Source organism: Talpa europaea, assembly GCF_964194135.1.
Source record: "Talpa europaea genome assembly, chromosome: 12".
Taxonomy (NCBI): Eukaryota; Metazoa; Chordata; class Mammalia; order Eulipotyphla; family Talpidae; genus Talpa; species Talpa europaea.
In genome coordinates, this window is record NC_140079.1 from 88,698,228 (window position 1) to 88,711,722 (window position 13,495).

Here is a 13,495-nt window from a genome sequence, read left to right on the forward strand (position 1 = left end):
AGAAATCAACTGCAGTGTCAGAATAGGGTGTGGCCTGTGGGAAGGCAGGTGACTCAGGTAAACAGGGATAAATGTTTCTGATTTACATTTGTTGCAAATGTTATGATTGTCCACATCCAGTAGGTGGGTTTCCTCTGTGTTGTCTGAACTATGGACTTCTAATGGTAAGTGCGGTTTCATGTTGGTAGTGTGCCTACCACACTAAGATGTGTGTAGTGCCAGTGGGTGTGTGCTCATGTTATGTAGATTCTGGAATTCCAACTCTAGGGAAGATGAACATTAATAGAGGTCACTGCTTAGTAATATGTACACAGGATTGATAATTATATTGAAGCATGATTCAGGAAAGTAGATTATTTATAAATATTTATTAAGCACCATTGTGTGCAAGGCCATGTCTAGGCACGGTGAGGGAGATGAACATGAAAGGGGGCGTGGTGCCTGTACCCATGGGACGCAAGTGCAGTGGACAGTGGAGGATGTATTGCATAGAAGGTCCTGCCAGTTATGTTCATGCCAATCACAAGGGACAATGAAAAATCACCTTCACTTACAAGAATTTTTCTGCATTGCCTAGAATCATATTCTGAGGCGCTCTGACTTCCCCAATGGCAGGAAAGGTTCAGACCATTCCATCTCCAATGGAACAAGCTGGTTGTGTCTGAGATTAAGCTGAGGTGGAAATTGGGTTTCTCTAACTATTCCTAATTGTAAGTGAGCTGTCAGGATATGTATTAAATTAATGAACTTTGTCTCTATTCAGAAGAAATAGAAGGTCTTACCCACCGTTTTGACCAATGCTACTAGGACTTTATCTTTTCTCAGCTGAAGCAGAAAGTCGAAATGAATAATGTGTCTTTCATATAACATAGTATTGCCTTTATGAAAATTCATACAAAAGGATTTTTTTGTCTAGATCTTAGTAACAGGGAAAGCGCTTAGCCTACACAAAATAAAAAAGTATCTTAGGCTGATTTTCATAACTTACTATTCCTCTCTCTCTCTTTGTTCTGGCTGTTGGAAAGTGCAACAAAAGTTACAGCCCACCTCAACCAACTACCTTAAGCCTATATTTATTTAATCCTGTTTAATTTCTGTGAAAATTTTCCTAAATCTTATTTTTTTAAAGTGGTATAAACAAATGGACATTTTATTTTCTGACACCTTAACCATGGCACTTTGGAAACTGGCTTGTGTTTCCTACCTAGGCTTGCTTTGTTACTTCCACAGATACCTCCAGTTCTTACCAGTGATTATATTACACATACAACATAATTACTCATGGAAGGAAAGCTTAGTTTTTTAAAGAGGAAAACTTTACACATATACTGCTCAGGGCAGCCTACCGTGGTGGAATAAGCATTTAGACCAGAAGCCAACAGGGGCAAGTTCTTGTCACTGCCACTTCCTGAAAAATGTCTGGCAAACCATAGCCTCTCTCTGGACCTTAGTTCTTTATTTGAAGGGAAGTTGAACATGATTGCAAGACTTCTCCACTCTTATGTTAGGTGAGGCTATGGAATGAGTGGTAGCAGAAGAAGACATGATAGATCAAGCTACCCAGCCCGGCTCAATACTGCATGCAGCCTGCAGGCCAGACTGAATCCATGTCATCCTTTAGGAAGAAGGATGCTGCAAGCAGTCCAGAGGCTTGCTCAGGAAGGACAAAGGACAGATGACTGGTGTGCAGCAGCAGGCAGCCCCCAAGGAAGGCAGCTGGGGCCTGGAGTAGCACTCAGCAAGTGACTGCAGTGAACGAAGCATATTTTGTGAGGTCTGGTGCCTAATGACAGATAAGACTGAACTATGAGGGAGCTGGGAAAGCCCCAAATGCAAGGAGTGTGTCTGTGTCCTTGTGCAGCTGTCAGCCTCTGCCTCTGTGGGAATGCATTTCAAGTATAAATGTATGTCTGTTCATCGTTTTGTACTAATGTTCACTTAGATGTCTTCTTGAAAACGTGTATGTGAAATAAATGTCTAAAATAAATGACTCCCATTGGCTTTTGCCATAATTTGAAGTATGTCTTCTATTAAAGGAAAAGGGAACTTATCCAAGAGGTAATAAAAACAGATCCTAGCAGCCAAAGAATCTGTCTCATTCCAGTTCACCACTGTCCCCACAGCTAGCAGAGATCTTTCATGAGTCCACAGCTATTCCTGTGCATCTGTCCTCTGACAGTTGTCACTGCCATTGTCTCCAATAATGGCTGGCTCTCATTCTGGGGTAGAATTAGCCTTAGCTGCACACACTGCATGTATTCTGGGCAAAGCACTCACCCACAGCCTTTATGGTGAACAAGTCTCTTCAACTTCCCCGCATGACTTGGGTCATGAGGTCAATGTAGAGATTGTGCCACTTGCCAGAGATGTATTTCCAACTGTACTCCCAGGAACTATAGGAAGAGCCTTTTCCCCTACACATGAGGTAGACTCCAGACAAAGTGTCACTTGGACTTTATAAGCCAGTTGAAGCCAATGGCAGAGTCTGTAACAGTTGTAATTAGTCATAATCTGAGCCTGTAAGTTTTCTATATATTCCTTGAATAAGTGGCCATGACCTTTCTGGAGGGATAAAGACAGCATTTACATGTGATGTTATATTAGCGTTCTACAAGGTTACGTGTCCTCCCATTCCTTTACAAAAATTTAGATCTTTAGCTCACTCAGGTCTGGAAATAAGAGGAGAGACTTTCAATATCTAAGGGCACCAAATTTTCTATTCCTATAAACCAGTTAAGGCAGTAATACTTTAAGGGGGAAGAATGAATGTTTTGTGTTTCAAGCACTAAAAAGAACATAGCCAGTCATGTCTCCAATCTTTAGGATGGGTCCTGGGATGTGGCGGTGGGGGGATGGGGGTAGAAGCTTTGGATGTCAAGAAAAGTGAATGCCTAAACCCCCATGACAGTAAGGCTCTGATGAGAAAGGGATGAAGAGCAGGAGACCTGAAAAGACTCAGCCTGAGGATCACTTGGATACACAAGCATAAAGTCCATGGAGCAGGTCAGTGTGCTTGGTGTGGAAGTTGTGGAATTGTCAGAAAAGGACCCCCCTTTCAAGAAAACACATTGGCCTAGTTAAATGTGACCTAAGGACAGCACACACCATCTCTATGGGCCACGCCCAACTGCGGCACCATGTGGCAGAGAGGGGAATGGCAGCGGCGGAAGGCACAAAGCAAAAAGCTGGGATATGAGTAGAAAATGGGCATACTTCCCTTTCAGTTTGCTTAAGCTCTGAGTCCTTGGACAGTCTGGCAAAGAAGAGATGCAAGAGTGTGAAACTAGGCTTCGCAACAACGTGGCAGTAAGGACTCCAGCCAATTCTGGCAAATGAATCAGTACTTGTTCCCCAAGTGTTTAGACCAATGTGTTTAAACCTGTTGCAGCACAAAGGATGGTAGCCTGTCCCAAATCCTGGGTTATATTTAAGCACTACCACTAAATCACTGTATGGTTATAGTCCAATTATCTATCCTCCTGGGGCTTGGGCTGGCCCATGCCCAGCTAGTAAGAGGCACTAGGCCAGTGGACTCTGTGCTGGACTTTACGATATCTGAGGTCTGTGATCTGGAATTGACCTAGAGTTGAAATTGGACTGTGGAATCTGAGTTCCAGACAGAGCTCTGGACGGGTCTAGCTGGTCAGGAGACAGGCTCTGGGCTGTCCTCCATTCTAAGTACCTCCCACAGCCCCAGACTCTGATCTGGGCCTGAGGCTTCACTAGACTCTGCACAGAAAAGACCAACTCAGACTTTTGCTTTTTCCCAGCTATCACCATTTCTGAAATGAAAAAGCAAGCTAATGCATACAGAGGAAATACTGCACTATTTATTACAAAACTGAACTGACAGCTCAAGGGGTAAAGAAATTGCTCGCAGAAGGCCCTAGTGTAACAGGGGTCAGGGAACCCGAGAAAGAAAGTAAGTGTGGGAGGCCTGAAGTGATGTGCAGCCTCCTCTTCCAACTGCTCTTCTGCTCCTCAGAGCTTCCCTGTCAGGAAAATTTCTTCGGTTGTGCTGTTTCTGCCTCTGGGCAGTGCTGAACAACATGTCCACAGGCTGAGGTGTCAGGCGAGCATCCACATGACTTAGTAAGAGTCCCTCTATCTGAGAAGCCAGGCCCAGGTCAGAGGAATCATCCAATCACTCCTCTGGCCTCTGCTCTGGCAGGAAACACGAAAGCTGCCTTGTCTAGAGTCCAGGGGGTCCGCAGGGGGCACCTGGCAGCAGGAATTCCACCTGAGCTCAATGCCCCTTTAGGATCAGACGGGTTTTGGCATCTCCAATGAAGAACCTACAAAACAGATGGTCCAACTTCACAAAAAGACACGCAGATGGCCAACAGGCACATGAAAGAGTGCTCATCATCACTTATTTTTAGGGAAATGCGAATCAAAACCACCATAACCCACATCCAAAAGACCAGAAATAGCAAGCGCTGGAGAGGATGTGGAGAAAAATAAACCTTTCCACACTGTTTGTGGGAATGGAGACTGGTTCGGCCCATGTAGAAAACAGTATGGAGATTTCTGAAAATATTAAAAGTGGACCTGCCATACAACCCAGAAAGTCCACTCCTAGGTATCTATCTGATGAATACAAAGACACCAATCGGAAGGCAACCATTCACTCCTGTGTTCACTGCAGCACTATTTACAACAGCCAAACAGTGGAAATAACCTAAGTACCCACATACAGATGAATGGGTTAGGAAAATGTGGCACATATGTGTGTGTGTGTGTGTGTGTATTTTGTTTCACACAATCCCCTCCAGTTCCATCCATGTTGCCACAAGTGGCAAGTTTATCTTTTTGGATATCTGAGTAGTATTCCATCTTGTGTGTTTGTGTGTGTGTATCGTGTGTGTGTATTCCACACAACAAGATGGAATATTACTCAGATATCCAAAAAAGATAAATTTGCCACTTGTGGCAACATGGATGGAACTGGAGGGGATTGTATGAAACAAAATAAATCAAAGGAGAAAGACAAATATCAAATGGTGTCACTTATATGTGGAATATAGAAAAACCAAACAAAGGGTCCAAGAAAGCCAAAGAAACCCTAGGAAGCTGACTACAAAACTGAGGCAACCAGAGGGCTAGAGGGAGGGGTGATATAAGTGGAGAGGGAGTACGAAGCACTATGGGGATGGACCGTGGGAGGTCTGGGGGTGGGGGTGGTATAGTAACAGTACTTAAAGGGGAAGATACTATACCTTTAAACACATAAAATGATGCAAGCCAATATGTAAGCCAATGATGTAAGCTCAATAAAAATAAATAAGTTGGGGGGGGGGGTATGGTGTGGGGAGTAGATGGCCCAGCAAGATCTCTGAGCCTCTGGAGAGAGACCCAGCCCTTCATCAAATGGCTCCAGACCCAGAATTCTCCAGGAAGCTGCTTTCCTGCTCTTCAGTCTCAATAGCCCCATTCCCTTGGAGAAAGGAAGAGACTCTTCCCTTTTCTATTTGGTTTCCCATCCTTTTCCTAAAGGCACTCATCTCTGCCATTCTGAAAGCAGCAGAGGAATTATGAGTGATACTGTCGCTATGCCCTAGGCTAAGTAAGACTGCAGCTGGGCAGTGGTGCAAGAGGTCCAGCTCAGCCCAGCCCAGTGCGTGTCCTCTCCCAGACAGCAGGGACCACCCATGTGACCGGATGCAGACACAATCCCTGCACAATCTGGAGCCAAAAGAACAGGCCCCTACGGATCCATGAGGCCCACAAAAGAGAACCCCAGGAGAAACAGACAAGCAGCATTATCTTTCTGGTAATATTAACTTCTCCTTTGCCTTATCCAGGGAGTACTGTTCACATCTTTTATGTGAATAGTGTCTCCTGGCACCCCTGCTCTTGGGGGCACCTCTCACCTGGTTTGCTATGTGGACAGGACACCACCACCACCCCCCCAGAGTTGTACAAAACCCATGTGGAAAACTACTCATGCCCTATTCTTGTTTAGGTAAGATTGACCTCACCCCAACTCCAGGACGAGGCTCATGCTCCAGACACAGTCCCTAAAAGTGCCAGTATGTAAGTGCAGTGCAGTGCCATGACTGCAGGGGCTGATTCAGAGGTTGGCATCACCCAACCTGGGTCAGCCCAAAGCTGTTGAACATCAGACCCAGGACTTCTGCAGGAGTGGTTCTCTCTCTGGAGTCGTTAAGCTGTGAGGATAGAGGCCTAGAGGGCCTGCCTGGTGAGCACCTTCACCTCCACTGGAGAGAAGAGCCTGTCTAAGTGTGAGGCTAGCAGAGCTGAGAAAACCGACGCCCTCAAGTCATGGTATGAGCACTTACCTGAAGGTCCTGCTGCCTGTAAACTTTTTAATCATGTGAGCCAATGAACCCCCTTTATGGTGGAAGCTGTGTTGAGATGAATTTCAGCCACTGACAACCAAGAGTCCTACAGTCATAATCTTTGTCTCTAAAGAAGTCTCCTCTTTCCCTTCTCCAAACCCATGTGCAATCCTAGCCCTCTAGCTACCCCCCAGTGACCTGTCACACACCTACCTGATGAGCAGCCCCACAACCAAGCTGCCCAGGAACGGGCCCAGCCAGTAGATCCATTGATAGGTCCAGTAGTTGGCCACCACAGCAGGTCCAAAGGCCCGGGCAGGATTCATGCAGCCTCCAGACACAGCACCTCTGCAAACACCCAGACATACCAGTCACCTGGGTCCCAGCCAGACTCAGCTCACCTCATGCTTGTTTCCCCAACTAGGCCTAGGGATCCACCTAGAAACCATCTATAAGTTACCCTGTCATAGGGTTAGGGAGGAGGGACACCAAAGAAGACACAGGTAAGAGCACTATTAGCACTAAGAACTGAAAGGCTTGACTCCCCCGGATATACAAGATCTGCCACTCCCATACACCCTTCTAGAAGAAGGCCCAGCAAAGGTGTCCATTCAGAGATGGAAGGAAGAGAAGATGGATCTAGTCCTCTCCAACATTGCTAAAGCGGAGTCAAGCAGTTGTCCACTTCAGGAACTTTGGAGGCAAGCTGGTCTAGATTCAGAACCCGGGCCAACTATTTCTACTGTGGCCCCTTTGTCTAACCTCTCAGTTGGAGCAAAAGCACCTATATCTCAGGTTATCATCAAGAGTGAATGAGAAAATGCATTGCAGAGCCCTTGGCTCACATGAAATTCACATGCAAGTGTTAACTTCAAGCTACCTGACCCAGTTGAGGCCTGGCTGCCCCACAAGTATGAGGCCCAGGATCTCTGTAAGGAGAGGATTCCCAGGAGCACCTCTCTCTTTCTGGTGTCCGTATCCTGTCCATCCACCCAAGTTGGGGGCCTGCAACCTCACCCTTCCCAGTAGCCTTTGGCAACCCAATAGCCAAAGCCAAAAGGCTGTCAGTATTGTAAGTGAAGCCAGTGCCACTAGGGACAGCAAAGCATTGCCACAGCTTTATGCATATCCCCATATCCCCAGACTCTACCTCCCAAAGGATGACAGAGTCGGAAAGGAGAGCAGTGAAAAGACTAGACTTGGTTCTGTGTCCAAGAGAAAGGAAGGAATTGGACATTTGAAGGGCCTCCCCAGCCCCTGTAAGGAGAGACTAAGGCATTTGTGCCAGATCTGTCACTTAATGTGCCACTGCCCAATGCCCTTAAATAAGTCACAGTGTCCTCTCTGAGCTTCAGTTTCCTCCTGTGTAAAATGGGAGAAATAATCCCTGGCCCAACTTTATCTCTTTAATCCCTTCCCAAACATCCTGAGATACTCGCTATCAAAAAGATAATGGGGGGCCCTCCCTGGAGGCACAAGGGGTTAAGACACAACCTATGAAGCAATCTGCAGCTACAACAGTATGAGTTCGATCCCCAGCCCACCAGGGAGCTACCCACATGGCACAGCAGACCTCTTCTGACTCGACTGCTGCTCCCCTCAGCAGTGTATTTCAGTCAGTCTGCCTTTTCTGTTCCCCGCTCTGTCTCGGCAAATCCTCTCATCCCCCACACCTCTGGCCTGTACCCCAGTTCTTATATGCATAAATAAATAAATCTTTAAAAAAAAAAAAAAAGACAATGGGTATGGCAGCTCTTTTTAAGTCTGAAGTTAAACCCTGGCTGCCCACTGACTGGACAAACACAGGCTGCAGAAATGTTTGTTGACACGATGAAATTTGAAAATTTTCACATGAAAGTCAAGTTTCCTGACTTTCCTGGAGTGAAATTAAAAGTGTCACCCCAAGAGATTGCCAATATTCCCACCCAGCAATAATTTATCATAAGTGAATAATGACATCCCTTTAGATACCACAGTCTCCACCTCTCCCTGTTGTATGTTAGCCATGTCCCCCCTTTGCATTACTTTTGTAACCCCTAGTGGCAACTGAGTTTGTGACTCTCAGGTAAGTTCTGCAGGTTTGATCTTCAGAGATTGGCCTAGGCCTGGGTACGTAGTCCCATCCCCCAGGGGCACTCACCCTGCCAGTATATCTGCTGTGACAGAGAAGCCAATAGCAAATGGGGCCAAAGGGCCCTGTGTCCTCTCGTTGACGGCGCCCATGCATACAGACAGGGCCAGGATTGTGGTCATGACGAGCTCTGCCACCACTGCTCCCGCCACCTGCTCTGGCTCTTGGACTGTCGCGAAGGCCCCTCCAGACGCATTCCAGTACCTCTCTTCAGGACTCACTGCCTGCAAAGAGAAGCCACTCAGCCTCACAGTGGAGGTGGAGACAGTTGAGAACTGGGGGAGAGGGACTCAAAAGGCATGCCCCCAAATGTTAGTGTGCACAAAGCATTCTATCCAGCGCAGTCAGATATACCTGGTTCCCCATCCAGGTACTGGGTGACTCGAGATGAGCTAGCAGACTTCTTTGAGCCTCACTTTGCCCATCTGTGAAAGGGGGCAAACCCAGCAGTGGCACCAGGTGTTCTGGGCCTGAATATAATATCTTACTTTTACAAACTTTGCTAGTAAATCTGAGCAGGTGAGCACATGGCTAGGTCACTGTGCCATGAGAGGTTTCTGCACTCCCCACCCCAGTAGAAAGGACCCACCCAATCCCACTGGAGGAATCTGGAAAATATCTAGACAGTCTTCACTCCCCAACCCCCATCCAACAGCCCCAAAGCCAAAGCCACTTGCCCAGTCCCCTGGGGGAGCACCCACCTTGGCCAAGACGGCCCCAATCATCCCCCCGCACAGCTGGGAGATACAGTACGGGAGAAGCAGCACCAGGTTGAGGCCTCCGATCAGCGTGGCCGCCAGGGACACCGCAGGGTTAAAGTGTCCACCACTGTCTCCCAAAAAGGTAGAAGGAAGTCATGAGGCCAAGGTCCAGGCTGTCACCAAGGGAGTGTGTCCCACCCCACCCCCAGAGGGACTTGCGGTGTCAGGTCAGCCAAGGGCCCACTCCAAGTAGGAAACAGTATGAAACTATGTCCCCAAGGGGCCAGGTGGCGGGGAGAGGGATGTGGGGAGCTGAGAGGGGGAGCAGTCCCCTCCTGCCCTCTCTCTGGAGGACTCGGAAGAAAGATGTGGTAGGAGGCCAGCCCTCAACTCCATCCAGACTCCCTCTAAACTCCCTCCAAACTCCCTCCAGCCTTCAGAGGTGTGACCACAGGTTAGAATAAGACCCAGCGCTCCAAATTTGTAGCCCAATAAAAGGTGTCCTGCTCCACTTAGAGGTAACAAGACCCAGATGAGTGTTCCCGGGTTAACCAATGAAACTGAACTGGTTAACTGGTTAACCAGTGAAAACCCTGATTCATGTTGAGTACAAAATTCAGATTAGGGGTACACGTTAGACATGGGATTGAGAATCAGCCGTGTAGTTACAGTTTCATGATTGGATTGAAATGTGGGGTTTGGGATATGAAAGGAAAGTCGAACCTAGGGTCAAAGGGTCAAAGTTGGCCAGTTCCCCCCACCCCTTTGGTCTTGGGTACAGAACCTCTTAACCACAATGCTCAACCAGCCCAGGCCCCAGAGCCCTCCCCACCAGTGCCTGCTACCCGCATTGGCATCCCATCTGGTCCCACTAGGATTGAGGTGCTATCCTTAGAGGTGGATCCACTTGCTGCACAGATGGATATCTTCTCCAAGGGGAAAGTGACCCCAAGCCCCTGCAGAGCACACAAAACCCAAAGTACTTCTCCCCAGTGTTATGATCCCACCAATGAGTCTGCTCGCTCCCCAATGGAAACAGTGCACTGAGCAGGATGGACAAAAGGATTGTGTCCAACATGCTGACATCTGAGGACCAGCTGCCCCGATGGGGCCTGGCCTAGCTCAGACTCTTGGGAGTTTCCTGCATGATTTAGAAGCACCAGCTGAGGCTCCGGCTCAATAGGTGGTGAGCGGAGCAACCAGACCTACTTGGCCTTCATTTGGATCCATGATCAAGCTCAGCCTACGCTCTAGAGATGAAGTGCAGGCGGGCGGCCCCCAGGAGGCTGTGGAGTTAAAGCCCTCTCTACCCATCAGTCCCGCCCTCCACCACATCACTCCGAGAGTGACACAGCCAGGAGGGGCTGGACTATCCAGAGCACCAGACATGTTCCCAAGACTACACACTCACTAACAACAGAAAATCAAGACATGTTCTTCGTTGATTCATTCATTGTTCACCCAATCAGTATTTATTAAAAACCTACTATGTGCCAGATGTGGTGCTGGCTGTTTTATATTCCTTAGATTAGATGCATTCAAAGTCAGTGCCTGGCACATAGCAGGTGATGAATAAATATTTGTTTAAAAGCAGATGACCGAATAAGAAGTTTGTATTACAGATGGGCAATATACTTGCAATGGAGAAGGGTGGTCTCTCTAGCCAGCTGGCCTGCTTCAAACCCCAGCTCTGCCACCGAAGAACTGTGTAACCTTCTTCAAGTTACCTAACTTCTTTGTGCCTCAATGATCTCTAATTTACAGGAATGTTTTAAGAGGTTCTTAACCATAATTCTCAACCAGCCAAGCCCCAGAGCCAAGAAGTCCCCCGGACCAGCACCTGCTATGCCCATTGGTAATACATGTACATATGTCATACTACATACTAGTACTCAATAAATATCAGATGTCCACATTTAACTGCACAGAGAAGCTCAGTTTCTTGCCCTGCATACCCAGCTGGGAAGTGACAAGGACTGCATTCAAAGGCAGTCCACCCCAACAGAACACTGCATTTTTGATGCCACCTGCAGCCTCCATTGAACATTTAAAGAGATATGTTTGAGTTCTCTTTCATACTAGTTTTCTAGGGAACAGTATATTAATTTCAAATGAAAATAATATTTTAAGTTTTTAAATGAATTGAGTGTTCAGATTTACTTTTGAGATTAACTACAGATCCAACACATCCTAGGTCATCCAGGCAGGCACCCCTGCATATCTGGCCACCTCTTGACAGTCTAGGACCACTGCAGGTATGAATGTACCCAGGTGGGAATACCCCCCAGGGCTTTCCCTGCACCTCTGCTTTCCCAGAACCCCTTAGGCTGGAGTAAAGCCTCACCTGAAGTATCTGCTCTGGCCCAGCCACCCAGAGGGACTGACCACTTCCCATGGATTGAGCGCTTTATATCAATTCATTCTCATGCCTCCCAGGAGACTCTGGGTTTGGACCCTGGAACCTGACCACCCTAGCACTGACACTTTCTAACCATGGAGAGGTTATATAGCCTTTCTCTGACACAGCTAGAAAATGAGGATAATAATAATAATAATACTATCATCTCCCTGTGGGGTTGTTGCAGAATTAAACGAGTTACTAACCTGTGCAGTGCTTGCTTAGAGCATTGCCTAGATGTGCGTAGCATTAGACATGCTTTGGCTTGAGAAAAATCTTTCTAAAGATATTCCATTGTTACCACTTTATCGGTGGGGATATTTGAGTTTAAATAGTGACTTACCCAAAGCCACAGAGCTCAGGGCTGCAGAGCTAGGATTTGAAGCTGGCTGGTGCGTTTCCCAGCCCACAGTGCTGCTGGAATCCTGAGTATAGACCCTTGGGGTCCCTCCCCACAGCTCTGCACCCCACCCAGGCTGCCCAGGTAAGCAGCTGCCCAGGTAACAGGATGCTGGGGCCGGTCTCACCTGATGTTGCCCAGCGTGGCGATGAGGAGGCCCAGGGCCAGCCCGTGGGCGAGGGCCGGCTGCAACAGCCCCGTGTCCGCCCCATTCTCAATGACCGACAGGCACCCGATGAAGATGAAGAGGGCAGAGCCCAGAAGTTCCACCACACAGGGCTGCACAAACTGCTCGTACCAGGACCCACACCAGCTGCTCCTCACTCTGGTCTCCTGCCCCTTGCCACCGCCAAGCTCAGGGTCGCTCACAGAAACAGCTGCCTGCAGTGGGAGGAAGAGGAGATGGATATGAGTAGAGGAGCCCAGAAAGAATTGTCTGGCCTCCCCTTCAACCCTGAATTAATTCTCAGCACTCTCTGGATGCCAGGCTGGAGTTGGGGAGGCAGCAAGGGTGCTCACCTGGCCGGACATCACGGCTGAGGGGCAGGGAATTTGCTCTGCCTGTGCTGGCTGGGAACCCACATCTGCTCCCCAGACGCTCTTATCTCCCGGCCAGGGCTTTTAAAGGGCGGCAGAGGCTCACTGAGGGTGCTGAGAAAGCAATAAAGCCTGGTGGGAGGTGGCCCTGAGGCCCAGAAAAGGAAACAATTTTTTTTTTATCTCAACTGGGCAGGGCAGCGGGGGTAGTCAAGGATGGCTGAGCTTTCTGCCAACTAGTGGAAAAGGCACTGGCTGGGCTGCATCCCTGGGGAGCACTCCTGGCCTCCCCAGCAGAAGATGCACAGCCAGGCCCCCTACTCACTCATGGCCACCATCAATGTCCAAAGGAGACCAGCACCCCAGGGCCCCACCCCAGAGCAGGTTGGGACTGCTCATGGGAAGTAACAGTAAGCTCATCTTCAGTGATTTTTCCACAGATTCCCACAGACACAGTCTGGCATCCAGACCACCGCCCCTGCCCTCATCCCCCGGCTAGCCTGACGAGGACTTTGTACACAGGAAGACCGACCACAGATAGGCGCAGAGGCAACGTGGCATGCTGATAAGGACCATGGACTTTGGAAACACAAAGCCTGAATATCAACCCCAACACTGGGCTAGCAGTGTGACCTTGAGCAGGTCCCTCGCCCTCTCTGCACCTCCCAGTCCCATGGATTTCTCCACTGTCAAGAGTAGATGATGATTGTACCAACCACCTCGGTCCCTCCTGAAGCTTAAAGGAGCTCGTATAATAAAGTGCTACGACAGTAAGAGACACATAAGTGCAATGCCAGGCTCTACTCATTTAGACATATTGCTGCACTTTCTAGGTGCCAGACACTGGGCTAAGGACCTTATACTATTAGCTCATTTAGACCCTACAGCAACGCTGTGAGGTAGGCTCTATTATTACCACCATTTTATAGACGAGGAAGCAGAATTCAGAAAGGGTTAAGTTTCCCAGCATCACACAGCTTTTGTGATTGCAAAACAGGTAGACTTGGTTACAAAAGGACAAATACT

The 13,495-nt window shown here is 48.2% G+C and overlaps 1 protein-coding gene across 1 annotated transcript; it reads right to left on the minus strand.

Moving 5' to 3' along the window:
- Positions 1 to 4,246: 4,246 nt before the first annotated feature.
- AQP8 (aquaporin 8) lies at positions 4,247 to 12,463 on the minus strand (the record flags this gene model as incomplete). The annotated part of the gene is made up of 6 exons (XM_084250213.1): positions 4,247 to 4,295; positions 6,516 to 6,650; positions 8,443 to 8,657; positions 9,135 to 9,261; positions 12,060 to 12,313; positions 12,452 to 12,463. 6 exons carry the CDS (start codon positions 12,461 to 12,463, stop codon positions 4,247 to 4,249), a joined length of 792 nt encoding a protein of 263 aa, XP_084106339.1.
- Positions 12,464 to 13,495: the final 1,032 nt, after the last annotated feature.